Source organism: Zymoseptoria tritici, chromosome 4 (assembly GCF_000219625.1).
Source record: "Zymoseptoria tritici IPO323 chromosome 4, whole genome shotgun sequence".
Taxonomy (NCBI): domain Eukaryota; kingdom Fungi; phylum Ascomycota; class Dothideomycetes; order Mycosphaerellales; family Mycosphaerellaceae; genus Zymoseptoria; species Zymoseptoria tritici.
The window spans coordinates 1864977-1892119 of NC_018215.1; the positions used below are offsets into that span (position 1 = coordinate 1864977).

The 27143-nt window shown below is 55.2% G+C and overlaps 8 protein-coding genes across 8 annotated transcripts; 5 read left to right on the top strand and 3 right to left on the bottom strand.

Moving 5' to 3' along the window:
• Positions 1-242: 242 nt before the first annotated feature.
• Positions 243-701, bottom strand: MYCGRDRAFT_104217 (uncharacterized protein; the record flags this gene model as incomplete). The annotated part of the gene is made up of 1 exon (XM_003853309.1): positions 243-701. The coding sequence occupies one exon, from the start codon at positions 692-694 to the stop codon at positions 467-469; it is 228 nt and encodes a 75-aa protein (XP_003853357.1).
• Positions 702-1551: 850 nt separating this feature from the next.
• MYCGRDRAFT_109184 (uncharacterized protein) lies at positions 1552-7788 on the top strand (the record flags this gene model as incomplete). Its single annotated transcript, XM_003853008.1, has 5 exons — positions 1552-1583; positions 1783-1961; positions 2014-2054; positions 2110-2219; positions 3093-7788. 5 exons carry the CDS (start codon positions 1552-1554, stop codon positions 7786-7788), a joined length of 5058 nt encoding a protein of 1685 aa, XP_003853056.1.
• A 309-nt stretch (positions 7789-8097) lies between these two features.
• Positions 8098-9305, bottom strand: MYCGRDRAFT_92668 (uncharacterized protein; the record flags this gene model as incomplete). Its single annotated transcript, XM_003853308.1, has 2 exons — positions 8098-8180; positions 8294-9305. The coding sequence occupies 2 exons, from the start codon at positions 9303-9305 to the stop codon at positions 8098-8100; spliced, it is 1095 nt and encodes a 364-aa protein (XP_003853356.1).
• An 872-nt stretch (positions 9306-10177) lies between these two features.
• Positions 10178-12428, top strand: MYCGRDRAFT_109185 (uncharacterized protein; the record flags this gene model as incomplete). The annotated part of the gene is made up of 3 exons (XM_003853009.1): positions 10178-10368; positions 10429-10540; positions 10604-12428. 3 exons carry the CDS (start codon positions 10197-10199, stop codon positions 12426-12428), a joined length of 2109 nt encoding a protein of 702 aa, XP_003853057.1.
• Positions 12429-13060: 632 nt separating this feature from the next.
• On the top strand, positions 13061-16962 carry NCR1 (NCR1, Niemann-pick type C; the record flags this gene model as incomplete). The annotated part of the gene is made up of 2 exons (XM_003853010.1): positions 13061-16805; positions 16859-16962. 2 exons carry the CDS (start codon positions 13061-13063, stop codon positions 16960-16962), a joined length of 3849 nt encoding a protein of 1282 aa, XP_003853058.1.
• Positions 16963-19856: 2894 nt separating this feature from the next.
• MYCGRDRAFT_58200 (putative ABC transporter) lies at positions 19857-22154 on the bottom strand (the record flags this gene model as incomplete). Its single annotated transcript, XM_003853307.1, has 3 exons — positions 19857-21373; positions 21426-21897; positions 21956-22154. The coding sequence occupies 3 exons, from the start codon at positions 22141-22143 to the stop codon at positions 20150-20152; spliced, it is 1884 nt and encodes a 627-aa protein (XP_003853355.1).
• Positions 22155-24093: 1939 nt separating this feature from the next.
• Positions 24094-24510, top strand: MYCGRDRAFT_92672 (uncharacterized protein; the record flags this gene model as incomplete). Its single annotated transcript, XM_003853011.1, has 1 exon — positions 24094-24510. The coding sequence occupies one exon, from the start codon at positions 24094-24096 to the stop codon at positions 24508-24510; it is 417 nt and encodes a 138-aa protein (XP_003853059.1).
• Positions 24511-25358: 848 nt separating this feature from the next.
• Positions 25359-26963, top strand: MYCGRDRAFT_58203 (uncharacterized protein; the record flags this gene model as incomplete). Its single annotated transcript, XM_003853012.1, has 3 exons — positions 25359-25560; positions 25612-26066; positions 26120-26963. Coding segments are annotated over 3 exons (1386 nt in total), but the record flags the coding sequence as incomplete, so codon positions are not given.
• Between the last annotated feature and the right edge of the window lie 180 nt (positions 26964-27143).

Sequence of the window (27143 nt, forward strand, 5' to 3'; positions counted from 1 at the left end):
CCCTGCAGCAGAAAAAGCGACCAATCATCCAACGATATGGCTGCCGCCGAGTACTTCAACCCGGGCTCGCAGCCAGCATCTTACTCAGGCGCCCCTCGACCGCCCATGAACGCGAACCTTGCACTACCGTACCCCATATCAGATGCGCCGCCACCATATACCGCGATTGCAGACGCAAGACCTCACTCCCAACCACCGCCGATCCAGCGACCGCCGCCGCTCGATCCATACTACCAGCAGCCGCCCGCGAACGGTCAGCAATATCCTCCGGGCGATCAACAATACCCACCATACAACCAACAATATCCTCAGAATGGCGTACAGTATCCCTCGAATGGTCAACATCACCCAGCTGAAAAGGCCTCGCGACCACAACCGCAAGCCCAATACCGCCCACAGTCATATACACCACAGCCTCAGCAAGGCTACTTCTCTCAGCCAGGGCCTTCATCGATGAAGCAGTCGTTCACGAGGAAGGACCGCGACTACGGCGCGGCATCACCACATGTACAGTTTCGCACAGACTCCCCACGGGTACGCAGCCGCAGTCGCAGTCGGAGTCGAAGTCGGGACCGCAGAGAACGAGAGCGGGATCGGGATCGGGACAGAAGTCGAAGCAGGAGTCGGAGTAGAGAGAGGAGACATCGTCACCGTCAACAGCCGTCACAGAAAAAGAAGAGCGGCGTGGATACATTCATTGGAGCCGGCGGCGGAGCTCTAATCGGCGACGCGATATTCCCCGGTCTTGGTACGATAGGTGGCGCCATCCTTGGTGGGTTGGGTGGACACAAGGTGGCAAAGGACAAGGAGCGGGAACGCAGAGTTCACAGCAATCCGAACGGCTTCCGGAACAGATCCTACAGCAATGACGGCGACTACTATTACACGGACGAATACAACAGACGAGGCAGGAAGTATTGAAGAGGCGACAGCGCCGATACGTGGCACGATTTACGACACATCTGAGCGCTGGAACGCTTGGATATAATGATTTGGATCGACTTCCATTGTATGTATAGTTAGGATTTCGATCGACGAATGTTTACGACTACGGAGACAATTGCTCTTTCACTTTTCCTTGTTACTTCCGTGAGGTAGACAGGTTAGGAGCGTGCGTCGGATCAACTCACTGCCAGCTTCTTGCTCTGGTCGGCGCTGTTCGTGTCACTTTCCATGATGGTCACTTCATCAAGTCCGACATCAACATCAGATCGACATCAACATCAGATCGACATCAACATCAGATCGACATCGACATCACATCGATATCAACACCACATCGAAGTCAACATCAAGATCAGCATTAACCGCATCCTTCAATTGAACAGCGAAACGACAATTTCAACCCACCGGCCTTCGGAAAGATCCAATACCCATACTGCATACCACCATGGACACTTCGCCTTCCGGGCCAGCTCCTCAAAGCATCATGTCCGGTATCGTATCCCGCATTCAACTCCGTCCAGCGTCTGCTGATTTCCAATACAGTTCAAGAAATCCGAGAGAAAAAGCGAAAGTTTCCAAACGAATGGCAGACAGGTCTCTTTGACCATGCATGCTTTTTCGGTCGTCCTCGTCTATGTGTGCGTTGACGATCACAGCAATTCTCTAAGATTGGCCTTGCTGACCAGCACAGTTGAAAGCATCGTATTGCTGCTGCTACCTCTATGGTCGGACAGCTCAGCGCCTGGACCACCCAGAGACTCAATACACTGGAACAGTCCGCCGTATGGTCCATCCCGAGTTGTGAGTACACTCCGCTTCGACTGAAGACAGACGCAGACTCACCTTACTAACGTATTCCGGTCACCACAGCGGTCAATCACGATCCGAGGACTGCTCCTATCCTTGCTGGGAGTTCTTCATCGGCTACATTGTGGGAGCCTGTTTGATGGTTCCCTGCTCGTGGGTTCTCGCAATGGACATGCGCCTGGACATCCGCAAGAAATATGGCCTTCGAGGTGTGTAGATTGGGCCCGTCACCTGGTGCAGAAGCTGACGTCCTACATCCAGGAAACCACTGCACAGACTGCCTCGCGGCGTTCTGTTGTCAGGTAAGAACTTGGACAGGCCCATGTAGATTTGGTTCCGTACTGACTATCACACCAGCCATGTACCCTGGCCCAGCTGGACGAGGAGGTGCGCAAGCGCAATGAGGCAGAGCAGCGGAAGCTCACGGCGACGAGCAAGCAACCCGCAGTGCAGCAGCAGGAGATGTTGTACTTGCCGCCGCAGTCGCAGCATTGATTTCACGCTTCGAACTCGGACTCTCCGTCTCAGCCTTTGCGCTTCTACGTCTCGACCAGAACATTGTGACTTGAGAGGATGCGATGCCACTTGGTAGCTTAGCAGAGCGCGTCCAACAAGTGTACCAGCGAGTCAGCTCGATGCCTGGGTTGACGTCGGTAACTGGGCGAACCATGCCCATCCAAGCACTGTTCCTTGAGCTGTTTCATCATGCGTTGTAGGTCCCTCTTGAGGTGAGGTGGGTGTTGTCAGTTTAAACACGAACAATGGCAGCACATGGGCGGTACGATTGGACAACGCGCTCGAGTCATCTCGGCCGCGGGGCGACCCCACCCTCTCCTCTGATGGCTCGCTATTGGAGCGCACTTCACGAAAGACCACGAAAGACCACGATAACTACCACAACTCCATAACTCGCTACTTCCTTTACTCCTCGCGCCTTCGGAACAACTGCGATTCTCTCCTCCCTTACTCACACGTTACTTGACGACCCTGAAAAGCCAGCACAGGACTACGGCACCGATTGCAGCAAGAGTTACAAACCCACAACCGAACGCCACCTTCGCAACGCGATTTCGAGCTCTCGTCTGCGTAGACACTGTCGAAGAAACACTCGTCCTCGCCTCGCACTCACCGCCAAATACCGCCCGACTATCACTCAACACGCGATTCGAAAAGCTGTCATAAAGCGTCGTCCATCGCCGGCTCCTCGTTCCCCCAGGGAATCCTCCCGCACTTCGCCACGCACCTTTAAACAAGCCGTGATCCGTCGTGGTCACAGCGAGGTGTGCTTGTCGAAGTCACCGGGAGATCTACTCGACGTTCCAACTACATCCTATGAGCAGCTCTTTGTGGAAAGCCTACTATGACGACAACGTCGATGCCTTTCGGCAGCTGTTGGAGACCGCGGCCAACAATGCCCGAGGTCTTGTGTCAAGAGGTGGTCCGGTACAGCATATTGGACAAGTGGTAGGAAGTCCAGTGGGATATGGCTCTTCGCCTGCGTCAGCGGTGAGGAGCAGGAAACCGAATACACCTGGAACGCCAGTAGGTGGAGCAGGATACGTTCTTACGAAGGCCGATGTGAATTGGAGGGATGCGGCGGGTCTCACCCTCTTGCATCATGCCGCTTCGTTGAACTCGGAGAATGCTGTTGGTTTTGCGAGCGCGCTGATTGATCATCCGTACATCGACCTGTCCGTTGTGGACTCGGAGAATGGATGGACTGCGCTGCATCGCGCATTCTACTTTGGAAACGTGTCAATCGCAAGGCTGATCTTGGAGCGGGACGCTGTGCGAGCGACCGGCAACGTGAATCAGCTTATCAAAGTCAAGGATAAGGAGGGACTGGGACCACTCGATCTCTTTGCCGCTACTATCAAAGATCGGACTCTTCGACCTGATAGCATTGGACGTTCTCACGCAGGATCAATTGGGAGCGATGACGACCATCCTGGCGACCATGCAGACGGTGATGATACACCTTCGCGCATTCGATTTGTGGAGCTTGGAGGCGACCAGTTGTACTCCTTTGGCAGCAATAATAACAATACGCTCGGTCTTGGCGACCAGGACGATCGGCAATTCCCTGAGCGAGTCAATATTCGCCGTCCAGAACACCTGGTTCGGCGCTTCTACCAGGAACATCTTGGTCGAGATCACGCCAAATGGTCCAGCTACGATGCTGCCTATCGACCCAAGAGCGAAGACGTCCATGGCATGTGGATCGAAGACTTTCCTTGGATGGTACGTTCGCGACCTATCGTCATAAGAGATGTATACATGTCAAAGCTTCATAGTGCTGTGATCACTACAGACCCGGAGTCCAATTTATACACCTGCGGACATGGCAAAGGCGGCCGACTTGGTACTGGCGATGAGCGTACCCGGTTCAATTATGAATGTATTGAAGGAGGTTCCCTGGCGGGCAAACGTGTGGCTACTGTCGCACTCGGCCAGAATCATACCCTCGCTCTAACCGAACATGGCGAGATTCATTCTTGGGGGAACAATGGATACGGCCAGCTCGGATATGGTCTCCCTCGAACTTCTGCCGATGAAGAACCCATTGGTTTGGTGCCGCGACAGATATTTGGACCTTTGAAACGCGAGACTGTGATCGGAATCGCAGCGTCGAGAGTTCACTCCGTGGCACATACTTCCTCGAGCTTATATGTTATGGGCAAGAATGACGGTCAATTGGGTATCGTCGACTCGGATGCTCGTTCGCTCGAATTCCAGGTCACGCCACGCAAAGTCGCAGCCTCTCTGTTCACCTCTTCCATTTCTGCTGTCACAGCCATCGACAGGGCCACGGTATGCTTGCTTGAGAACCACGATGTCTGGGTCTTTGCGAACTACGGGTACGCAAAGGTGCAATTTCCGCTGGAAGGATTCAGCAACTACTTTCTGAAGCAAAGCTTCCTGGTCACGACCTACGACACCGCCCCCAATAAGATCGCGAAGATCACTGCCGAGGGTGACAGCATTTGCGCGCTGTCGAGTCGGGGAGAGGTGTACACTGTTTCCATTGGACAACGTGTGGAGAATCAGTCAAGTGCATCGACTACGAATCCCGCGAAAATACGAAGTGCCATAACACAACCGCAGCGTATCTGGTCTCCGAAGAAGAGCAACATGGCAGCTCGCGATGTTGGTCTTGATGTCGATGGGAGCATCATTCTGACAACCGACGAAGGCAGTGTATGGAAGCGCACAAAACGATTGAAGATCAAGGATGCATCTGCGATTGGGACTTTGGAGTACAAGCCAAGTGACTACAAGTTCTCGCGTATACCTGGCCTGACGCGTGTGCTGGCTGTGAGAGCATCCGGTCACGGAGCATACGCTGCAGTCCGGCATGACTGTGATGTCTTGAAGACGCAGGTGATCGTGGAAGATTCTACGTTATGGAAGGACATGTTCCCTTTACTGTCACTCGGCAGACTACTGGACGGCATTGCGCAGCCAGAAGATGATGAAGCCAGACATCGCTTTTGGCAAGGCTCTCAAAAGCCAAGTGAGCTTGCACGGCTGAAGAAGGCCATCCTCGGCAAGGCGGACATTGATGCCGAGTTGGCAATGCTGTTTGATCAAAGCTATCCTTCGACTAGCAGCACGTTTGACGCAGTCCTGGCTACAACGACTTCAGAAGTCAGAATACCGGTTCATCGATTCGTGCTCGCAGGGAGAAGCCGGGTATTACGACGTGGTCTCCGAGATTTGTGTCAGACCAGCACATTCACCATCCCTGATCTCGCTCAATGCGAGCTGGATGGTGACGGGCGATTGGTCGTGACGTTCACCGGCATGGACATTCTAACGATTTTGGACTTGGCTTTGTACCTGTACACTGATGCCCTGGTCGACTTCTGGCATTTCACAAGAACTGCACCGAAAGTTGCATATAGCTATCGGCAAGTCAGGCTGGAACTCATGAAGGTCGCCTCTAAACTGGAGCTTGCGAGACTGGAACCAGCCGTGCGCCAAATGGTGGAGCCGCGGCCCTGCCTGAACATGGATTTCGAGATTGCCTTCAACGATCCGGCCTTCTTCTACGATGGTGATATCACAGCAGAGTTGGAGGACGATCAGGTCAAGCTTCACAGCGCGATTGTCTGCGCACGATGCCCTTTCTTCCAAGGCCTGTTCATGGGCCGTGCTGGAGGACGGTGGCTCGCAGGCCGTGGCGATGAAGAGGAGGTTGCCGTTGATCTCAAGCATATCAGTGCGAAGACGTTCAACCTCGTCATGCGTCATATCTACTACGATGCCGGGTCAGAAATCTTTGATGATGTCGTCAGCGTTGATGTTGACGACTTTCTGGACACTGTCATGGATGTGCTCTCAGCTGCCAATGAGCTCATGTTGGATCGTCTATCTCAGATATGTCAATCTGTCGCTGGGCAGTTCGTCAACGCCCGGAATGTATGCGGCTTGTTGAACGCCATCTCGCCCAGCTCTGTCAACGAGTTCAAGGATGCTGGTCTCGAATACCTGTGTCTCAATCTCGAAGCCATGCTGCAAGGCCACTTCCTCAACGAGCTGGACGAAGACCTTTCTGAAGAGCTCGACGAGGTTGTTCGAGCGAATCAGCTGGCTTGCATGCCGTTCGCGAAGAGTGGAAGAGCCGAGATGTTACTTCATGAGCGTCATCCTGAGCTCGCATCCATAATAGACCGCAACAGGAAGACCAAAATCGATTCGGTGTCACTGCGATCCAAGTTCAACGACATGGCTACATTCGTCCCAGGCTCGCTTGGCGCAGAGCTTTCCGCATCGCCCATGCAGCACAAGGCTCGTCGACGTTCTTCGCACAACACCAAGACGGATCTGGATAAGCCCTCACTGAAGGCTCGGGCCTCGACGAAGGACATGATGTTTGATATGGACGAAGAGTATGAATTTCAGGCGTCGCCGCGAGAATCACCAGCCATCAGGCCTATGTCCAGTCCTAGAGGACTCGATCCGATGCAACAGAGTACGCCGCCTGTGGAAGACACTTGGTATAGCTCACGCGGAAAGGTGCTCCCTTCGCCGAGGTTAGGTCCGCAGGCTTCGACGCCCAGCGGTGTCACTCCACGGACGCCGCGTTCACCGGACATGGCCGGCATGACCTCGCCAAATACTGGAAAGCCATGGACACTTACACCCTTAGCTTCAAGGTCGTCCTCGGGCTTGAAGGACATCATGGCACAGACAGCGACCGGCCGAGAGTCATCTCTCACCCAAGGGCTGGCGGCAGCAAAAAGCGCATCTGACTATATTCCCGCTCCCTTCAGTCTTCCAGCGCCGAAGCTTTCGCAAATGTCGCAGAAAGATCGAAAACGAATGCAGCATCTCCAGCAGTCCGCCGTCGTGAGTCCAAAGCCAAGCACAGAAAAGCCCGAGTCTTCACAGTTCTCCTGGCAATCAGTCTCTGCCCAGAAGAGACCAGGCTTGAAGGACGTCCTTGAGAGTGAGATGCTCAACGCAGCGGCAGTCAAAACACCTTCATCACGCTCAGCCAGCACTCCTCATCTCACCATGAGACAAACAGTAGCCAATCCAAACACAAAGCTCGCTGCCTCGCCGCAGCCGTCACCCGGTCCAGCTAAGCGTACCGCGTCGGAAGCTAAGTCACCACGTCCAGGTCCCGCAACACCATCCACCATCTCCTACTTCTCCAACAGCAAGCCCATACCTCAGTCGATCCGCCACGAACCTCTGCCGGAGCAGCTCTGGGGACTCAGCATGTCCGAGATCGTCGCCCAGCAGCTCGCCGAGAAGGACCTCATCAAAGAGGCCGCGGCCAAGCGAGACTTGCAAGAGATTCAAGCGGAGCAGGAATTTCAGGAGTGGTGGGAGAAGGAAAGTGCGAGAGTGCAGGAGGAAGAACAGAGGGCGGCTGCGGGCCCGGCGAAGGGTGGAGCGAAGAAGGGCAAGAGTCGAGGTGGGAGAGGGCGGGGAGGCAAGGCGAGAGGTGGCGCGAAGGAGAATGCCGCGGGTACTTCTGCTGCTATTGTGGATGGCGGTAGTAAGAGCGGTGCGAAGTCACGATAGATGCGGAGCCAGACCGCACTGTACGCTATAGATTCAAATGTATACAGCTTTGGAATATTGAAGTAGACGCAGGAATATTGGAAACACTTTTCGATCCAGACGATGGCATGATGAAAACAAGGAGCTGCCTCTGTCCTGCTGTTGCAATGGATGGAGAAGAGCATGGAGTCCGCCGTGGGTTACACCGACATTCCCTGCTTCTGCATCTCCCTCTTGATCTCCTTGACCAGCTCCACCGCAGTAGGTCGATCATCCGGATCTCGAGCCATACAGCAGGAGATAACGTTATTGAGCGCGAACGTGAATCGACTACCGCAAGGCCTCTCTTCCTCCACGAGCCCTTGATTCGGCGCACTCAACAGCCGACACATAGCCTGCACCACAGCACCCGCCTGCCACACATCCGTGTATGTTCCCAACGACGAGCCGAGACTGCGAGCGCCGTATGGGCTCCTCTCGTTCTCGGGCGGCAGCCATTCAGGGGTGTACACCTGCTCAAGGATACCCGAGTCGATGTCTTCCTCCCTCACTGCGCAGCCGAAGTCGCCGAGTACCACGCGTGGGTAGGCGTTGGTCCGGCCTGTAGATGTGAGGAAGATGTTGGAAGGTTTGACGTCGAGGTGACAGATGGGTTCCCATCGTCGTGGACTGGTCGTGGAGTGCATAGCGTCCATGGTACCATAATGGCAAGCACACAAAGCCGCCGTGACGCCAGCGAAGATGTGCCACGCGAAGGGCTCGGGTGTGATTTTTCGTTCTTCGATGTAGCGTTCGATGAAGTCCTTGACTGTGCCGCTGTTGCAGTATTCGAGGACTAAGCTGCAGTAGGGTGGAGAGATAGAGGGAGCGAAGGCTTCGATCACGTCGACGATGTGGGTGCATGAACCTGCTTTGCGGATCTCGTAGAGGGCGGATTGTTCGGACGCTACGCGGGCGCAGTCGGTTTCGTCGCGCATTCGGAGGCGCTTTTCGACGTAAAGCTCGCGGGTTGATCGATGCTCGAGGAGGAAGATGCCGGCGTTCATGCCGCCAGCCACCGGTACACCTGGTCTGCTTTCGAGCGGCTTGATGATGTCGTACTCTGAGTGAGGCGTGATGAGCCGAGATCTGCGCGCATCTGCTGGTGGTGTTCCTTCCTTGTGGTATTTGTTTCGTCGCGCATCTTGTGTTCGTGGTGCGTCGTCGGAATGTCGAGGGAAGTTCTTCTCTGCTGGAGACAACGGAATCCATGATGCTTGCTGGCTTTTGAAACCTGCAGGTGCCTGCTGATCTCTGGCACGAGCGCTAGGATCGTTCAGATGATATCTGCGAGAGTCGAAGTAGGATCTGGGCTGTGAATTGTAGCTACTGCGCGTGGACTCGTGGCGTGCATCCTGCTGATCTCCCTGTGGACGATGTGATGGTTCAGTGCGACGCTCTCGATCGAAGGTGCGCACATCCTGCTCGCGAGGAGGTAGGTACTCGTGAGAGTGACCATTGGATCGATGCTTTCTGCCTTGCCAGTCGTAAGAAGTCATCTCGAGATAACAGTGCTGGGAGATGTCTTGAGCAAGATGTCGATGATGAAGGTGATGTGGCTTAGAATTGGACGGTGCCGTGACTTTGATTGCTAGCATTTACTTCGCATTGTCGTTGGAAAGGTTTTCGTCAGCAATTTGACATGAGGTGAATGAGCTCGTGACAGTCCACGGATCTGGAAGTGAGGTGAATGAGCGATGATCAGCAGACATGTCAACTTGTGGCCAATGGGAAGGACAGTTCCATTGACAGTACATGGTCGCGAGTCCTGGATACTGATCGAGCAGACATAATGCCATGTCTGCCTCGTTTCTGCCAGCATGTCGCTTGGGTCATGATGAGGATATTGAGCATTGCGAGGGGCCTTCGATCACGGAGGAATCCGCTCACAGCCCATTGTTCTGTGGACCTTGCGCTGCCAGCTCCATAGACCAAACTTGAACAACAGCATGCAAGTGAATGGAGGAAATGTGGAGTGGAGAACGGGAGGACCATGTATGCGAAGGTGAAGATGCCTTTCCATGCCTGACGCTAGCCTGATTGGGATGCGAGCAGATGCCCAAAGCTCTTCCCTTGGCCAAGACTCCGGCTCTCCTTCCAGCTCAAACATCGCCGCTGCTGAGCACTCAATCCCCCATACGACTGCCGGCAGCTTCTTAATTCCATCAAACACGAGACGCACAACACCGCGATTTTCAACGCCACCATCACCGCCGTCATTACCTGCCCACGATATTGCATCGACGCCGCGCCACCCAATACTAGCCCTCAAGTACCAGCTTGAACCCCCGAGACACTTCCGTGGACCAGCCCCAAACTTTCTATACCTTTCACATGGCTGTTGGTCCACCCTAGCCTTCACCCGCATCTCACACGTCGGTAGACTGACGATGGCATCGCAGCAACCACCTTCGCAGCCGCGCGCCTACTCGCAAGCATATCTGCCAAACGGTGGCCCACAGCCCGGCGGTCCCGTACCTGGAGCCCGACCACTTGATCCAAACCAGGGTCGAGTGCAGCAGGTCGGCCACGCAAGAGTGCTGTGCGTTGCAGATGTTCGAGGTAAGACGAGACATATCGTACGATGGGCTTCTTGGTCGACCCACCACTGACACGTGTCAGGCAATCTTCGACAACTCAATGACCTCGCGCGCAACGCAAAAGCCGACTACATCATCCACACTGGCGACTTTGGATTCTACGACGACACTTCCCTTGAACGTATCGCCGAGAAGTAGGTGGAACGCAGCGAGGTGACTGGCATGACAAGAGTGGGAAGACTGACAGCACCTCACAGGACCCTCAAGCATGTCGCTCAATACTCACCACTCCTCGCCGAGCCACTCAAAGCAGACATCGCGCATACTGGACCACAGCAATCGATAAAGGAGCGTTTCCAGCGCGAGCGTCTTCCACTCTCCGAGCTCCCGCAATTCCTGAACAAGACCTATCGCCTCGATGTCCCTGTCTTCACCGTGTGGGGTGCTTGTGAGGATGTTTCGGTACTAGAAAAGCTGCGTTCCGGGGAGTACAAGATTGACAACCTGCACGTCATCGATGAGTCGCATTCGCGACTGCTCGATGTTGGAGGAGTGAAGCTTCGTTTGTTGGGTCTGGGCGGCGCGGTGGTCATGCACAAGCTCTTCGACAATGGCGAGGGCCGGACAACAATCGCTGGTGGTCAGGGCACCATGTGGACCACTCTCTTGCAGATGGGCGAGCTCATTGACACTGCGAACCGCGTGTATGACCCGACTGAGACCCGCGTGCTTGTTACTCATGCATCGCCTGCTCGTGAGGGTCTCCTGAATCAGCTCTCCGTCACCTTGAAGGCCGATTTCTCGATCTCCGCAGGACTTCACTTCCGCTACGGCAGCTCATACAACGAGTTTTCGGTCAACCCCTCGCTCGATCACTATCGGGGCAAGCTCTCGGCGTCCAAGGCATCCTTCACTGATGTGTGGGAGACGGTCAAGCACGAGGTGGAACCGGCAGTGTCCGAAAACGAGGCACAAAACAAGCTCCTCCAGTTCGCACTCGAGCTTGTTGGCAAGATGCCTTCGGTGGCGAACGGAGGTAATCCATTTGGCGGCGGTCCTCAAAACGGCGCTGTCGATGAGTCTGCGTTCAAGAACATGTGGAACTTCAACCTTGCGGATGCGGCGTTTGGATGGCTTGTTCTCGATATCGACCAAGGTCGAATTGGAACAGAGATGCGCGCGCAAGGCTTCAACTTCTCGCACCGTGGTAGCAAAGTGCCCCAGAGACCGCAAGGTATTCCACACGCGCCGGCGAATGCTAGCATGGCACCGACTGGTGGCAACTTGCCCAACTCTGGCCCGCAGCAAGCAGGGCCAGCCGGACAGCAACAGGCTCGACCTCTGCAGCAACCTCATCCACAGACACAATTACCACCAACGAACCAACAACAGCAGCCGCCGAAGCCCGCCGGCACACCGCAAGGCACGCAAGCGACCAACGGAACAGCTGGGCCAGTCGCTAACTTGCAAGCGACCAATGGCAATGGTGCAGCATCGGCAGCCAAGTCTGACGCACCTGCGCAGACTCGTCAAGTGAGCTCGCAACAATCTCCACAGCAGCCACAAGAGCCTTCCAAGGGCATCTTCATCATGAATGTTCCTACTTTGAACAGCACCGAGGAGGCCAAGGCTCAGATCTTCTCCGCAGAGGATGTCGAGAAGATCTCCAGCTTGGAGAAGGCCGGACCCGGTCGCTTCGTTGCGCATTTCGCCTCGAGCGAGATCATGCAGGAAGTTCTCAAGCGTAACCCTAGCAAGGAAGCCAGCGAGCACTTCAAGGGCATTAGGATGTCACAATACCGTCCATCGAACCGGGGCACCTACGGAGGCGCTGGTGGCTGGGCCAGCGGCCGAGGAGGTACCACCCAACGTGGCGGAGGTGAAGGCAGAGGCGGCTACCAGTCCACGGGAGGAGCGACTACTGGCAGCGACAGCGAATCTGGTCGGGGTGGACGCGGCCGTGGAGGTCGAGGAGGCTTCGGAAGCGAGCGAGGCCGTGGACGTGGCCGTGGAGGTCGAGGCGGCGAGAGAGGTGGAAAAGCAGAAGGTGCACCAGCGCCTGCCACCGGGGGCGACTCGTGAGGAAACGTGACTACGAGTCGGCCAGAGAAGGTCCAGCGCTTCTGACCTCCCTCTGCGATCGTGGGACCATGACGCCTCGGCATTGCGTTGATATACCAGCCTGTTGCATTGCAGCGAGCTTTAGCCAGTTTCCACTGTTACGATAGGTAGGTTGGACGTGGCAGATGAGGTTGGAAGGCGCTAGCTAAGGCTTGTGTATGGTTGTTTCAGTCAGAGCACTACGAGCGTTATGTAGAGATGGAGTACAAAACGATCAGAACGTGGAATCAATCTGTGTCCGTTACCTGGTTCATACTATCGAGCTCAAAGCTGGCTGCGCCACGCCAAGGAAGTGGCTGTTTGCTGGCAGATGACGCAGACCAACGATCGTGCCTAAGGTAGCTACCACAGGTACCTCTCCGCGCCTACCTTACACGTTCTTCATACCATACCGATCACCAGCTGCTTTCTGTGAGCTTCCGACAGCATCACATTCCCATTTCGCAAGCAATAAGAGCTCCCGCACTGCAAACTGCCACGAATCGAAGCGTCAGACCACCGGAACCAATCTCACATGCTCCGCATAGCGTACACAGAGACCACTCAACGGAGTTGAGGAAGCTACGTGAAGATCAGGAGGCGTCGAGGGCAAAATGAGGACTGGCAGCGTGACAGGTTGGCTGCTGTCGGGACTAGCAGTCATCTCCCCTCTCACAGCCGCAGCGGCATCTCCGGACTTGACGACGAAACACGAAGCAGGACGATGTGCGATACGAGGAAACTGTGGCAAACAAGGTTTCTTTGGCAAGCAGCTACCGTGTCCGGATAACTATCTGGCAGAGGAGCCTTCAGAAGATGTGAGGAAACAGCTCGTCTCGATTTGTGGCGAGGAGTGGTCGGATACCAAAGTCTGCTGTAAGGCGGAACAGCTGGATGCGCTGGAGAGCAACCTCAAGACGGCGAATCGGCTCATATCATCATGTGGAGCATGTAAGAAGAACTTCTACGACCTCTTCTGCACATTCACTTGCTCGCCGGATCAGTCGTTGTTCGTTAACATCACCCAAACGGAGCCGAAGGATGACAAGTTCATGGTTACTGAGCTCGATCAGCTTGTGAGCGATGACTTCGGTGCTGGGTTCTACAGCAGCTGTAAAGATGTGACTTTTGGAGCTACTGGGAGCAAGGTCATGGACTTCTTTGGCGGATCGAAGAACTACACCGATCTGTTGACGTTCTTGGGAAAGAAGTCACCATTCGGCAGCCCCTTTCAGATCAACTTTCCTCGCCCAAGCGAAGGCTTCCCGAATATGGAGACTGTCCTGAAGGATCCAAAGCCTTGCAATAGCACGGAAGAGATATATCGCTGCGCATGCGTGGATTGCGAAGGATCATGCCCAGCTCTGCCGGCCATTCACGAAGCCGAGCAGTGCCACGTTGGACTGCTGCCTTGCCTCAGCTTCGCGATCGTCATAGTCTACTCCACGATCATCGCTTTGTTGGTGCTCGCTGTCACTGGCCATGTCGCCGCAGCCAAACGCCGTCAGAGCAAGAACGAGCGTCTCCAGCTCTTGCAGGACGCTTCTCCGAGTGACGATGAGGATGAAGGCGATGTTGGATACAACGGCAACATGCTGGATCGACCAACGAAGCAATACGTTGTCAACACCTTCGTCGATCGCATGTTCAGCAGGCTTGGACGCACTTGCTCTAACTTCCCTGCCATCACTATCTCCAGCTCTGTTCTCGTTGTGGCTCTTCTCAGTCTTGGTTGGATTCGGTTCGCCTTGGAGACCGATCCAGTCAAGCTATGGGTCTCGCCAGACTCAGATGCGGCGAGAGAGAAGGAGTTCTTCGACACCAACTTCGGTCCATTCTTCCGTGCCGAGCAAGCATTCCTCGTGAATGATACTGCTAGCAAGCTTGGTCACTCACCTGTCCTCAGCTACGATACCCTTTCTTGGTGGTTCGACGTCGAGCGCAGAGTCAGCGTGCAGAAGAGTCTTGAACATGGATATACTCTAAAGGACGTCTGCTACAACCCGACAGGGGAGGCATGTATTGTTCAGTCCGTCTCAGGCTACTACGCCTCGGAAAGCTTTCAGAAAGACACTTGGGAGGAGCACCTTCGCACTTGCACGGAGACCAATACCGACCAGACTTGCCTCCCTGCATTCAAGCAGCCTCTTCCTGTGGAGCGCCTGCTAGGGGGTTTTGATAGAGCCAACCAATCCGCTCTGCAAGCATCGGCTCTCATCACTACCTGGGTGGTCACGAACTACAACCCCGGCGAACCTGGCCTTGCAAAGGCCGAAGAATGGGAAGAGAGCTTCAAGCGCCTGCTTCTAGATGTTCAAGATGAAGCAGCCGAGCGAGGACTCCGGTTGAGCTTCAACGCTGAAATCAGTTTGGAGCAGGAGCTGAACAAGAACACGAACACCGACGCTAAGATTGTGGTCATCAGCTACATCGTCATGTTCATCTATGCCTCGCTGGCACTCGGAAGCACCACGATCACCCTCGGCACCGTCCTGCGTAACCCTATGGGAGCGCTGGTTCAGAGCAAATTCATGCTGGGCATTGTCGGCATCTTGATCGTGTTGATGTCTGTGGCTGCATCCGTCGGATTATTCGCAGCCGTAGGCGTCAAGGCCACGCTGATCATTGCGGAGGTCATCCCATTCCTGGTATTGGCTGTCGGCGTCGACAACATCTTCCTCATCGTGCACGAGTTCGAGCGCGTGAACGTCAGCCACGCTGATGAGGACGTCTCTGAACGTGTGGCTCGCGCGTTGGGCCGCATGGGACCTTCCATCCTCCTCTCGGCGAGCACAGAGACCGTAGCATTTGCGTTGGGAGCGGCAGTCGGCATGCCTGCCGTGCGCAACTTCGCTGCTTATGCTGCGGGCGCTGTGTTCATAAACGCTGTGCTACAGGTCACCATGTTTGTGTCCATTCTCGCATTGAACCAGCGACGTGTCGAAGACGGCCGACTAGACTGTGTTCCCTGCGTCAAAGTGCGCAATGGACAGTCACACCACATGCAGAATGGCTATGGTGGCGCACCTTTCAGCGGAGTCGACGAAGAAGGCGTCCTGGCGAGGTTTATTCGCAAGCACTACGCTCCCGCTATTCTCGAGAAGAAAGCAAAAGTTGCCATCATTACAGTCTTCCTAGGACTGTTTGCGGCTGGCATCTCACTATTGCCGATCGTGGAACTGGGTCTGGACCAGCGCATCGCTATTCCTTCTGACAGCTACCTGATCAATTACTTCAACGACCTCGATGCTTACTTCGGCTCGGGCGCGCCCGTCTACTTCGTTGTCAAGAACGCCAACATCACAGCCCGGCCGCATCAGCAAGAACTGTGTGCTCGCTTCACAACATGCCACACATTCTCCCTGGCGAACATCCTCGAGCAAGAGCGCAAGAGACCTGAGTACAGCTACATTGGCGAAGGCACCGCGAGCTGGGTCGATGACTTCTTCCAGTGGCTCGACCCGGAGAGCAACGAGCAGTGCTGTGTTGACGGCAGCAAAGCGTGCTTCGCGGATCGTGACCCACCGTGGAACCGTACTCTGTACGGCATGCCCGAAGGACAAGAGTTCATCGACTACGCTCAACGCTGGCTGAAGAGTCCCACCGATGAAGATTGTCCGTTCGGTGGTAAGGCTCCATACGCGGATGCCGTTGTGTTGAACCCGAAGGGCACGACTGTCCAAGCCAGTCATTTCAGAACAGCACATACTCCCTTGAACAGTCAAGCCGACTTCATCAACGCCTACGCCGCTGCCCGCCGCATCGCCAAGGATATCAGCGATCACAACGACGGCATTGAGGTCTTTCCCTACAGCAAGTTCTACATTTTCTTCGACCAGTACGCCTCCATCGCTCGTCTCGCCACGGGTCTCGTCGGCGCAGCTTTGGCGTTCATCCTCGTCATCTCAAGCATCCTGCTCGGATCTCTCGCCACCGGAATCGTGGTCACCGTCACCGTGATCATGATCGTTGTCGACATCGTCGGAACTATGGCTCTCGTCGGCGTGTCTCTCAACGCCGTCAGTCTGGTCAACATCGTCATTTGCGTCGGCATCGGCGTCGAGTTCTGCGCGCATATCGCCCGCGCGTTCACTGTGCCTTCACCCTCCATTCTGGAGCGTGCGCATGGCAAGTTCCGCGGCAAGGACGCTCGCGCTTGGGCGGCATTGGTCAATGTGGGTGGGAGTGTCTTCAGCGGTATCACGATTACGAAGCTGTTGGGTGTGTTTGTGCTTGCGTTCACGCGGAGTAAGATCTTTGAAATTTATTACTTCCGGGTGTGGTTGTCGCTGGTACTGTGGGCGGCACTGCATGCCTTGGTTTTCTTGCCGGTCGCTTTGAGTATCTTCGGCGGTAGAGGTGAGTGGTGATGGCGTGGCGCTGGTTTTAATTGATGCTGACCCTTCCTGCAGGCTACGTGGATCCGGACAATGATGGTGGTCTTGAACAGGACTTGGCAAGTCGTCGTTACAGAGCGCTTTTGCCTGATGATGAGTATGACAGCGAAGAATACTAGACTTCGGCTATTGCTCGAATGGAGGGCAGAGACTTGTTGTTGGCTTGCTCTCAGGCGTCCTGCATAGCCTTCACAGATACCTAGATGGAAACGAATCGGACATGATAACGACCTTTCTCACTTGCATCCAGTCCTCGTCAAGCGGTCATCACTCAATCTTGACAGCGACTTCTGTCCGAGTTATTCTCAGCCGCGAGGTGGTGGCACGACATCCACATCATGCATAAGGAATACAGCCAGCGCATTGCCAACCTCACCTGTTGCGGCCACGTGCTTCGAGGACGCATAAATTCTACAGGGCTAGTCCGTCCGGTCAACGCGAATTCCGGTGCACACTCTCTCGTTAACTTGCTACATGTGCTCTCACACACGCATGCAAGCAGTCTTTGCATGTCGGATACTCCTACACACTCCAGCACATGGGCATGTCATCCTCACGCAAGCAGCGTCTGCATATCGGATTCCTCCTCCTGCTCCTCCTCTACATCAGTTCATCGATCACAGGGTTTCTATCCATCATTGTCCTACTCCGACTTTCGGATCCTACGTCTCCGATCGGCGACAGCTTTGCTTCCCCACACGCACGCCCGACGTCTGGAAAAGACGTTTGTGTCAAAGTCGAAACAGGCACAACAGGCACATGGAGCGTTTTGTGGAGGAAGCTGGACGCCTTCCATTGTCGTCATGACAGTTTGGGCAGGTCAGCCACATGTCAGACGAGTGAACGACAGACCGGTGCGCAATGTTTCGTGTATGGAGAAAGAGTGACGTGAGTGACGTTGAAGGGACGCCGGAATCCGATGGTGGCCGTTTCATGTATTCTGGGAGTTGTCGTATCGCGAGACCTCCTTTGGGCGATTTGTGCGAGAACTGTTCATGATGCAATAGTCTTACTGCAGCTCTGCTATGGCCTGGTACCGTCAGTCTGAGCTGGTTGGCATGATACTATGCCTCCCACACCATCTCCGCAAAACCTCCCGGGCATCGCTTACACCCTATCGATTCTCGCTGGCTGGCCCTCGGCCACGAATACCTGTTCAGTTAGAGGAAGCTCTGCTTCTGGCCGATCAGGCTGGTTGTCATCATGCCCTGACGAGCACGCAGGCAAATGCGAACCGCTCCGCCCTTCTAGTGTGTGGAGAGAGTGTCTGAGCGTCCCAGCTGAAACACATCCTTCCTAACGGAAGTCGGTACCATTGCGTGTGCAAAATCCTTTACTCTCCGCACTGCGCCGAGCTCGATCTCCAGTGCACGAGCAGTGCTCCCCCGAGATCGATACGAGTGACGAGTGACGAGTGACGTCGAGTCCCCTGGTGTGTGATCGCTTGCGGCAGTCGGTACTTCGAGGCGATGGATCTTGCATTCCCTGGTCTAGTGTTGTATTGCCCGTTAGCATCTGTGATCCTGGCAAGCGTAGTCCTCAACTTCTCCGGAAGGAGTAGTAGTGCGGTGAAAGTTCTAGGAAGCAGATTCTGCGTATCTGTACGAATGCAAGCATACCCATGTCCTTGTCTGTGCCGCTGGGGCCAACGACAACGCCAATGCAGACAGGGAAGTGCTCGTTCACAAACTCTTGGACCCCACCGACTTCGTGACTTCGTGACCGCGCCGTGTGAAGGTCCTTGGACAAGCGCGAGTACGGCGCAGGGAAGAGGAGTGGGGTTTCTCGCGCTCGTGCAGAGAGGCACAGTACCGCCAGTCCCGCTATTGCTGCCGACTCGCACCCACTGCCCCGCGTCTTGCACGCATTAGCAGGCAGACCAACGACCAGCGGTTTGAAGAACAACCTGGTCGCTATTGTCCATCTCTTTCCCATTCCTAATCTTCCTCCGAAGCTACTGTTCAGCAAGCAGGAATTTTTTCGAATGAGAAACATGCTGCGCTCGTCTGCGGTGAGAGTCGTTCGTCCCGGCTGGATCACAGGGTCTTTTGGCGCGCACGCGAGCCGGGCATGTCAGAGGTGCAAAACTTGGAAGTAGTTCGCTGGAGATTGTCGGCGGGAAGAAGAAAAGGAAGTCGAGGCGGGAATATGACGAATCGCGGCTGAGAAAGGCAGGTACAGTAGTGTCTGGTCGCGGCTGCTCATGGTCCCGTCGTGGTCGCGGCCGGGCAGAGCCTGCATTTGTGCAGCCATAATTCCCGTCCGATATGCGCTCCATCAACGGCACGGTATTTCCCACTCATTCGGAGTCCAGAACAAGTCAGTGACGATACTTTCACCTCTGCCTTGTTCCCAGTACCAAATGATAATCACGAACCCGACGGTACAGTATCGCAACGTCACTCCACGCGAGGAAGAAGGAATTCTCCTACCATGGATCAAACTCTTCTCCTGGACCACGTCGCACTGCCCTTCCGGCCCTACCAACGGACGGCGTGTAGTTCGAGCGAGACTAGAAGACAAGGTTCAAAGTGGGACTTCTGCTTCGATGCAATGCATGGTTAAGCGGAGGCGAGGTGGGTCTGCGGAGCCGCGCGAGTGAAAAAATCAAGGGACTGACTACACGAACGTGGCAGTGAGACAATCAACACGGAGAGGCTAGAAGGTGGACAGAACGGGGAAAGGACGGGAGGGATACCGGATGAAGAATGCACACCGTCTTCGGCTGGGTCAGCGGCGATGTTGCGAGTTCAACGGTTCAGACGTTTGTGCATGTGAGGTGGCTTGTGAAGTTTGTGAAGTTTTCGGGACACGGCCGTTGAATATCGGCCGTTTGAACAGAACGTGAACGTGGAGGACCGGAGAAGGTAATTCTCACTACATGCTATGCAGGTCTCATGCAGTCGTAGGAACGGTGGGATGGAAGCAAGACCATGACAATGGGTCATGCGACGAGACCAGGGCAGGGCAGCGATAGACGCATCAAACTCACACACCATGAAATGAAGAGCCTGTGATCTTTTGAACATGATTTCGAGTGACTGTAAAATACATCGAGCTGGACAATCCTGCAGACATGCCATGTACGCCTTTGTTGGCTGTCCCACCACCTGAACTCCGCTTTCCATGTGAGAAATCTACACCTGTGCCCAGACTTCTTTCCTCTCAGTCTTTGACCGCTCCGTGCTGACGAGCAGTTTCTTTCTGACGACGCCTCCATGGGGTCGGCCTCGTGCGCGCTAAACAAATTAAAACAGAAATGAAAACGTGACATAGCAACATGCGTAAGACGACCGATCTCATCGATCAGGTCTTGCGAAGGTAAAGCGTGAGCCATCCCAATATCCGGTAGCCGGCGATGATGCCGATCATGATACCGACCCACTTGCCCGTCTCGCCAGACTTGTAGCCGTAGCTGCGAAGCACACCCTCGCCGGCAATGAGGCATTGCGGTGCGAGGTCGGTCTCATACAAGCATGAGCACTCACCAGCAGCATTCGTGCCGCAGGTGTAGTTGCGCTGAGCGAACTCGTTGACCATCATGCCCTGGAAAACGTATGATTGGTAGTCGATGTAGTGGAAGACGTATCGCCAGAATGGGTTAAGGGTTTGAGGTGGGACGAGGAAGCCTCCCGTGCACATCCAGAGACCGTTGGCAAAAGCCGTGCCGGCAAGAGCGACGACGAAGATGGGAATGAGCGAGCTGACAAGAACGACAAGTGACTCGGCGGCGATGAGATCGAGGAATAGCCACATGACCCAGGTGAAAAAGGCTTGCGCGGTGGGTCGGAAGTTCGAGAGCCAGTATGCGACAATGGAAAAGAGCATAGCGATCAGGAAGAGGTAAGGAATACCGGTGACGAAGTTGGCCAAAAGGAATGACGATGGCCCGTAGAGACCGTTGGCTCGCTCCTTGATGAAGAGAGCGCGATCCTCGAGGTAGGCGGGAATGTAAGCGACAGCCATGAAGGACATGAAAGCACCACCGAAGAAGATGGCGTTGATGAACGACTGGATGTTGCCTTGTTCGGGGTTGAGGCGAAGCCAGACAGTTCCCATCATGACGGCGAGACCCATGTACATGGCAATTCGGATACCGTAAGCGATGATGTCGCGGTAGGACTTGATAAAAGATCGGTGGATGAGAGCGATAGGGATGGCAAAAGCACCGGCTTTCTCCTCTTTGGTGTTGATGTTGAGCTCCGTGTCCATGGAGTTGCGGGCCATCTCGTCCGTGAGCTCGGTCACCGTGGCGGTCGCAAGGCGGGACTTGTGCCATGAGGAGTGAACCATGTTCAACTGTTGGTCGACCTCGCCGCGATCGCGGGCGAAATCGGTGTTGACAAAGTCGATGATGAACTCGGCTGGGTTCATGTATAGCGGAATTGGGAATCCACAGGCATCGAAGTAAGGCTGGACCTCAGAGACGGGTCCGCTGTATGCGGTCCCACCTTGTGAGAGGAGCAAGAGCTTGTCGAACATGGCGAATGTGGAGGTGGAAGGTTGATGGATGGATGCGATAACGATCAGCTGGTCCATGTTAGTCCTGGTCATGTGGAAGCGCATTCATCGAGGTACTCACGTTGTGCTTCTTCGCAATGTCCTTGACGAAGGAGATGACCTCGAACGAGGCAGCGGAGTCGAGACCAGATGTCGGCTCGTCCAAGAACAACAGCTTAGGACTGGTGATCAACTGTGCAGCAACACTAACACGACGCTTCTGACCACCTGAGATACCCTTTCGAATTGGTGTGCCGATCAAGTTGTTTGCCTGGCTTTGAAGACCAAAGGCCGTGAGGAGAGCCTCAATGCGCTGGATGCGCTCGATCTTGCTCACATTGCTGGGAAGTGACAGGCGGGCGGCGAAGTTGAGTGTTTCCCGGACGGTGAGCGAACCGACAAGGGCGTCTTCTTGCTCGACGTAGGCAGAGATGCGGCGGAAGGTCTTTGGATCGGCAGATTGGCCGTTGATGTAGACGGCGGCCTTGACGTTGGCGGCGAGCGATGCTGTTCGGTGGGCAAGGACGTTCAACAGGGTGGTCTTTCCGGAACCACTAGATCGCGCAGAGTCAGTGAATGTCGGCAAGTGAAGTGGTGCAAATGCCAACTTACGAAGGACCCATGAGCGCGAGAAGCTCGCCGGCCTTGACAATGCCATTGATGTCGTTCAAGATGGTCTTTGGCTGCTGAGATTGACGGTCCTTGACGGTGACGGTGACGCCCTTCCAGCCGAAGCTGCGGATGTTTGTGTTGGTGAGCTGGGCATAGTCACCTCCGATCATCTTCTCAATGTCCGACATTTTGCTGTAGCGTCTGCGGTCGGGAGTCGCAGCCTGAAGTTCGTAGGCCAGCGTGATGGTGAGTGAAGGCCACGGAGTGCGGTCAGGTGTGTTGCGCGGTCGATTGCGTGGAGACCGTTGGTAGCGCGAGCGAAGCGGAGGTCGGTGCGTAAGATGCTGGACTGGGAGCTGGGGTGCTCAGAGATGATGAAGGCCAGGGAGCCCGTGCTTGTCTCGATGGTGATTTCGTCAGGAACAGGGTAAAGAATTCCGAGTCAGCACCAAGTGTCAGACCGAGTCAGGTGCGCGGATTGATCTGGTCGGAGAAATGGTTGATGTGTTTGCGATGGAGGACTCGAGGTGAGTGAGAGAGCGATTGCGGTAGTGATGAAGTGAAGGTGAAGTCTGTAGGCGGATCGGAGTCGATGTGCTCGTTGGGCGATGGTGAAGCGAGATTGAATTGACCGGGGAGGGGAAGGCACGGTCGCGTTGAGGTGGGAAGAAGGAAGAGGAAAAGACGACAAACGAGGGGAAGTCGGGGTGAATGAGGTGAATGTAGTTCTCACAAGAAGGGCAAAGAGTGGTACGGCGGGCAAAAGACAGCACGGCGGTGCGACGACCAAGGCGGGTTAGGATGCGTTGCGGGTTGCAGGGAGCTGCAGGAGACGATCGTCAAATACATTGGGCCTTTCGACGATAGCTTGACTTGACGCATTCGTCCGGGTGTGGCGAAACCTGCGCTAGAGAGCGGCAGAGCGAGGTCGAAATGGTGATGTGTTCCGGAAGACCGAAGACTAAAATCATCACGACTCAACCTTCTTTCTTGTGCCTGGCCTGGATCGGCCTGGGCTCCATTACCTCCTATTCCCTGGTTGCGATTACGTGAACGGCATCGGTACGACAGTACGACATGGATGGGAACACACGGCCGACCGATCATCGAGCGCACTACACGCCGAACAGCCGCGAGCCGACCACGTCCGAGCTGGTCTTTTCTCTCTGCGTTATCGTCCAGAGTGTGCGATACAGTGCGAGGCATGGAGACATGAAACGAGCATCTTCGCCGAACAGTCTCCGTCATGCGGTGTCGCTGGTGCGAGTGTAGCTTGCCCTTTAGCTTTTGGTACCTGCAGGCCCCTGGCCGGCGCTAGCCTGTTCTCGGCGTCGCACTACCGTTTCAACCGCCCTGCAGCAGAAGCGCGCCTTCCCTGTTAGCGTGGATTATCTCAGGAGGCCAAAAGTCAATGCTAGGCGAGGTCTATGCACAAACTCCCCTTCCAGTTAGTCCGATCCTCTGTAAAGAGGATGCAGTCCGCCGATCTTGGAAGGAGTTTCGCTGCAGCCCGAGGGGTCATTCCCAGGTCACGTAAGCGTGGGGTCCGCAGGAGAGCCAGGACAAGCACAAGACCCCCTAGCAGTGATCTTTGGATCACCTCGTCACGACATTCCCTCCCGCCGTCTCGCCTGTCCGTCTCCACTTCACAGCCAGATTCTCAACAACTTGTGAGAAGTTGCAGCTGGCGCGGGGCAAAAGTTGTCCGCCTGTATTTGAAGACGCGCCGTCGATGTTTACCCCTGGTCGTGACTCGCCAGCCACGCTGCAGTGGGCCGATGACAAAGGGCGAGCACCGCGAGATGGAGCTCGGAAGGAGAAAATCCTCGATTGGTTGCATGGCGATGGTGCCGTCGTTTGATCTCCGTCCGTATCGAGACTAGAGTTCAGGGCTGGCGAAGATTTAGCTTTGCGGACCGTTAGTGTGGGATCTTGGACATCGTCAACGGCTAGTCCAACGTCGGAGCTTGCCCGCGAACGCTCAAGTCATGTCCATCGACCTAGCAAAGTTGCGATCGCCTCAACGCATTGCGGTGCTGCGCCGCGTCGCTGTATCTGATTATCCGTCTCGAGTCGATGGCGCCTGATGTTTTCTGGCAGTCACATTCGGCAGGTGCTGTAACCGCGGAAGGATAAACATGTGCACAGACTTATCGTATGTGCCGAGCGTGGTGGTGGTACAACTGTGCAGGACGTTTGCCTGGTGCAACCGACCCACGTTGCGTGCGCCAGGGGACAATTGTCGGTCCATGGAGACGGTCAGCTCCTTCGGCGGAGCTGCCGGCATCCCCGATACCATGGAAGAGGACAGCTCCATCGTCCTCAACCTCCCTTGGGTCGTGGTGGCAGCAAGCACGACTCGATCGAGAACGTTTCCGGCCTCGGCGGAGAGAGCTGCGGTCTCCCAAGGTGCGATCCGCGAGGTGATCTCTCTCCTGTGCCATGTCTTGATTCGCCACGACACTGGTGCAGCAAAGTTGGCAACAGCGGGTCTGACTCCTGCACCAGCGCCGAGAGCCGTCTTCCGCTCCGCGGCCCATCATGGAGACCCATAATCATTACGTTGCGCTCAGACTGGGCGACAAGACCGGTCTAGCAAACTCTCATTGAAAGAACGAGGAGCGAACAGTTAGCCACTCTTACTAGCGAGTCGAGGCGAAGTCTCGTCGTCCATTCAGAGTTGCCCTGAGTCCCCGTGAAGACCCGCCAATTTTGGAACGATCACCAGGTGCACGGATGTGTCGCCCGGGCCCAGACGATGATCCCGGACAGAGAGATCGAATCTGCTTTCCCTCCCACTGGTCATTATTATTCTCAGCAATCACGTCAACTGTCGTGGCGCAAACGGCACTACTTCACGTCAACGGCAGTCTGTCCTCCCAGGCCTGGTCCCGCGATCTCCTTCCACTTCCCTTCCAACATCATTCCCCCGACACCCCGGCCAGTATCTTGTACGACTGTCGCACTCGCCTCTTCCAAACGGCCACTGCACTCCACCGCACTGCGATCCATCACTTCTCGGTCATCATCGCACCGTGCAATCCGATCTCGCATTACCACCGGACGAGTCCTGGTCGGACAGCCATTGCATCTCGTTCTCCGCGCATCCATTCCTCAGTGTGGATCGCACCGAGCAACTTGCCACCACTTTTAAACACTCACGGTCCTGCTGTATTCTCCCCGTTGGATCATGCATCTCCCTGGACATTGAGTGCTTTCCTTGATATCTGAATCCATTCTACTGGTCTGTTCCACTGGCCTCTGAATGGTATTTACCAAGGCATCTACCTCCACTCCGAACACTTCTCACGATGGACATTCCTTCGCACATTCTGGATGCAGTCTCCATCAACGACGTTTCACCACCAAGTTCGCCATACCTCACATCGACAGCTTTCCAAACAGCAAACTCATCCGCTGGGGACGTTTCCACGACGAGCGACTCGGACCATGAGCATGGCTACCAGACAGACTACACGACCCCAGCTTCATCAGAAATCAACTCAGGTCACGACGACATGCAACCCGACGACGTGGAGGACTTCCGCGATCGCGAGTATCCACAATTAAAGGGCAAGACTTACCTGGACCATGGTGGCACGACGGTATGTTGAATCCATCTTGCAATCGAAAGAAGTATCGCTAACGCATTCCAGCTATATGCCAAATCCCTGGTTGAGGAATTCTCTGCTGACTTGATTGCCAACCTCTACGGCAACCCACACTCGGCCTCGACACCGTCTGCTATTGCCGGTCACCGTGTCGACACCGTCCGTGAGCGTGCTCTGCGATTCTTCGGTGCCGATCCAGAGGAATACGACCTCGTCTTCGTCGCCAACGCCACTGCTGCCATCAAACTTGTTATCGAATGTTTCAAGGACCATGCCGCCGCTAGCAATACCCCAGTTTGGTACGGGTACCACAAGGACGCACATACGTCGCTCGTGGGTGTACGAGAGTCGACCAAGATGCATCGCTGTTTCACCAGCGACGAAGAGGTTGACATCTGGATCAACAGCGGTGGCCTGGGAGGCCCACGAGCAAGACAGCTGGGTCTGTTTGCGTACCCCGGCCAGTCCAACATGACTGGACGAAGACTGCCCCTCAGCTGGTACGTTCACCGGGATGGTGTCGTGATCTGATGACAATGCTGACGTTACGCAGGCCTGGTCGCATTCGCAAATCCTTGCACAAGGCGGCGACCTACACCCTCCTGGATGCTGCTGCTCTGGCAAGCACGGCTCCTCTGGATTTATCCGACGCGGCTACTGGTCCCGACTTTGTGGCCCTATCTTTTTACAAGATCTTCGGCTTTCCCAACATCGGTGCCTTGCTTGTGCGCAAGGAGTCAGCCCACGTTCTGGAGAGCCGCAAGTTCTTCGGTGGCGGCACCGTCGAGATGGTCATCGCTGTCAACGACGTCTGGCACGCCAAGAAGGAAACTTCCATTCACGACCGTCTCGAGGATGGCACGCTCCCCTTTCATTCCATTTTCGCACTGGATCACGCAATGAACGTTCACGAACGCTTATACGGGCCGAACCCGATGAAGTTCATCTCACATCACACCGCGCAACTCGGCAAGATGCTGTATGATGGTCTGTCCTCTCTCAAACACAGTAATGGCACCCCGCTGTGTCGGATATACAAAGACGACGCTGCAATTTACGGCGATCCCACGATGCAAGGCGCAACAGTCGCGTTCAACGTTCAACGGCCTGATGGCACTCTGATCGGATTTGAAGTCGTCGAGGAGGCCGCGGACGAACGCAATATTTACGTACGAAGTGGTTCGTTGTGCAATCCAGGAGGTGTTGCTACGTACCTGAACTGGTCTCCAGCAGAGATGCGCGCTGCTTTTGCTTCTGGTCATCGGTGCTCCAACCCAACCCAAGTCATGCTTGGAAAGGCTACTGGAGTCGTTCGCGTCAGTCTCGGTGCCATGAGCACGGCAGCAGATGTCCGCACCATGCTTGAATTCTTGGACGAGGTCTATGTCAACGTCTACGATCATCAACACATGAGCGTCAGCACGATCAAGGCGCCCACATCGACCCAAGCAGCGCCCGGACTGAACTCACGGTCCCTCAGCACACCAGAATTCACAACCCGTCCGAGCATGGCCATCACCGCCCTTCCACCGGCGCCCATACGCACCCCAACAGAGCCGAAATCACCCGACCAAACT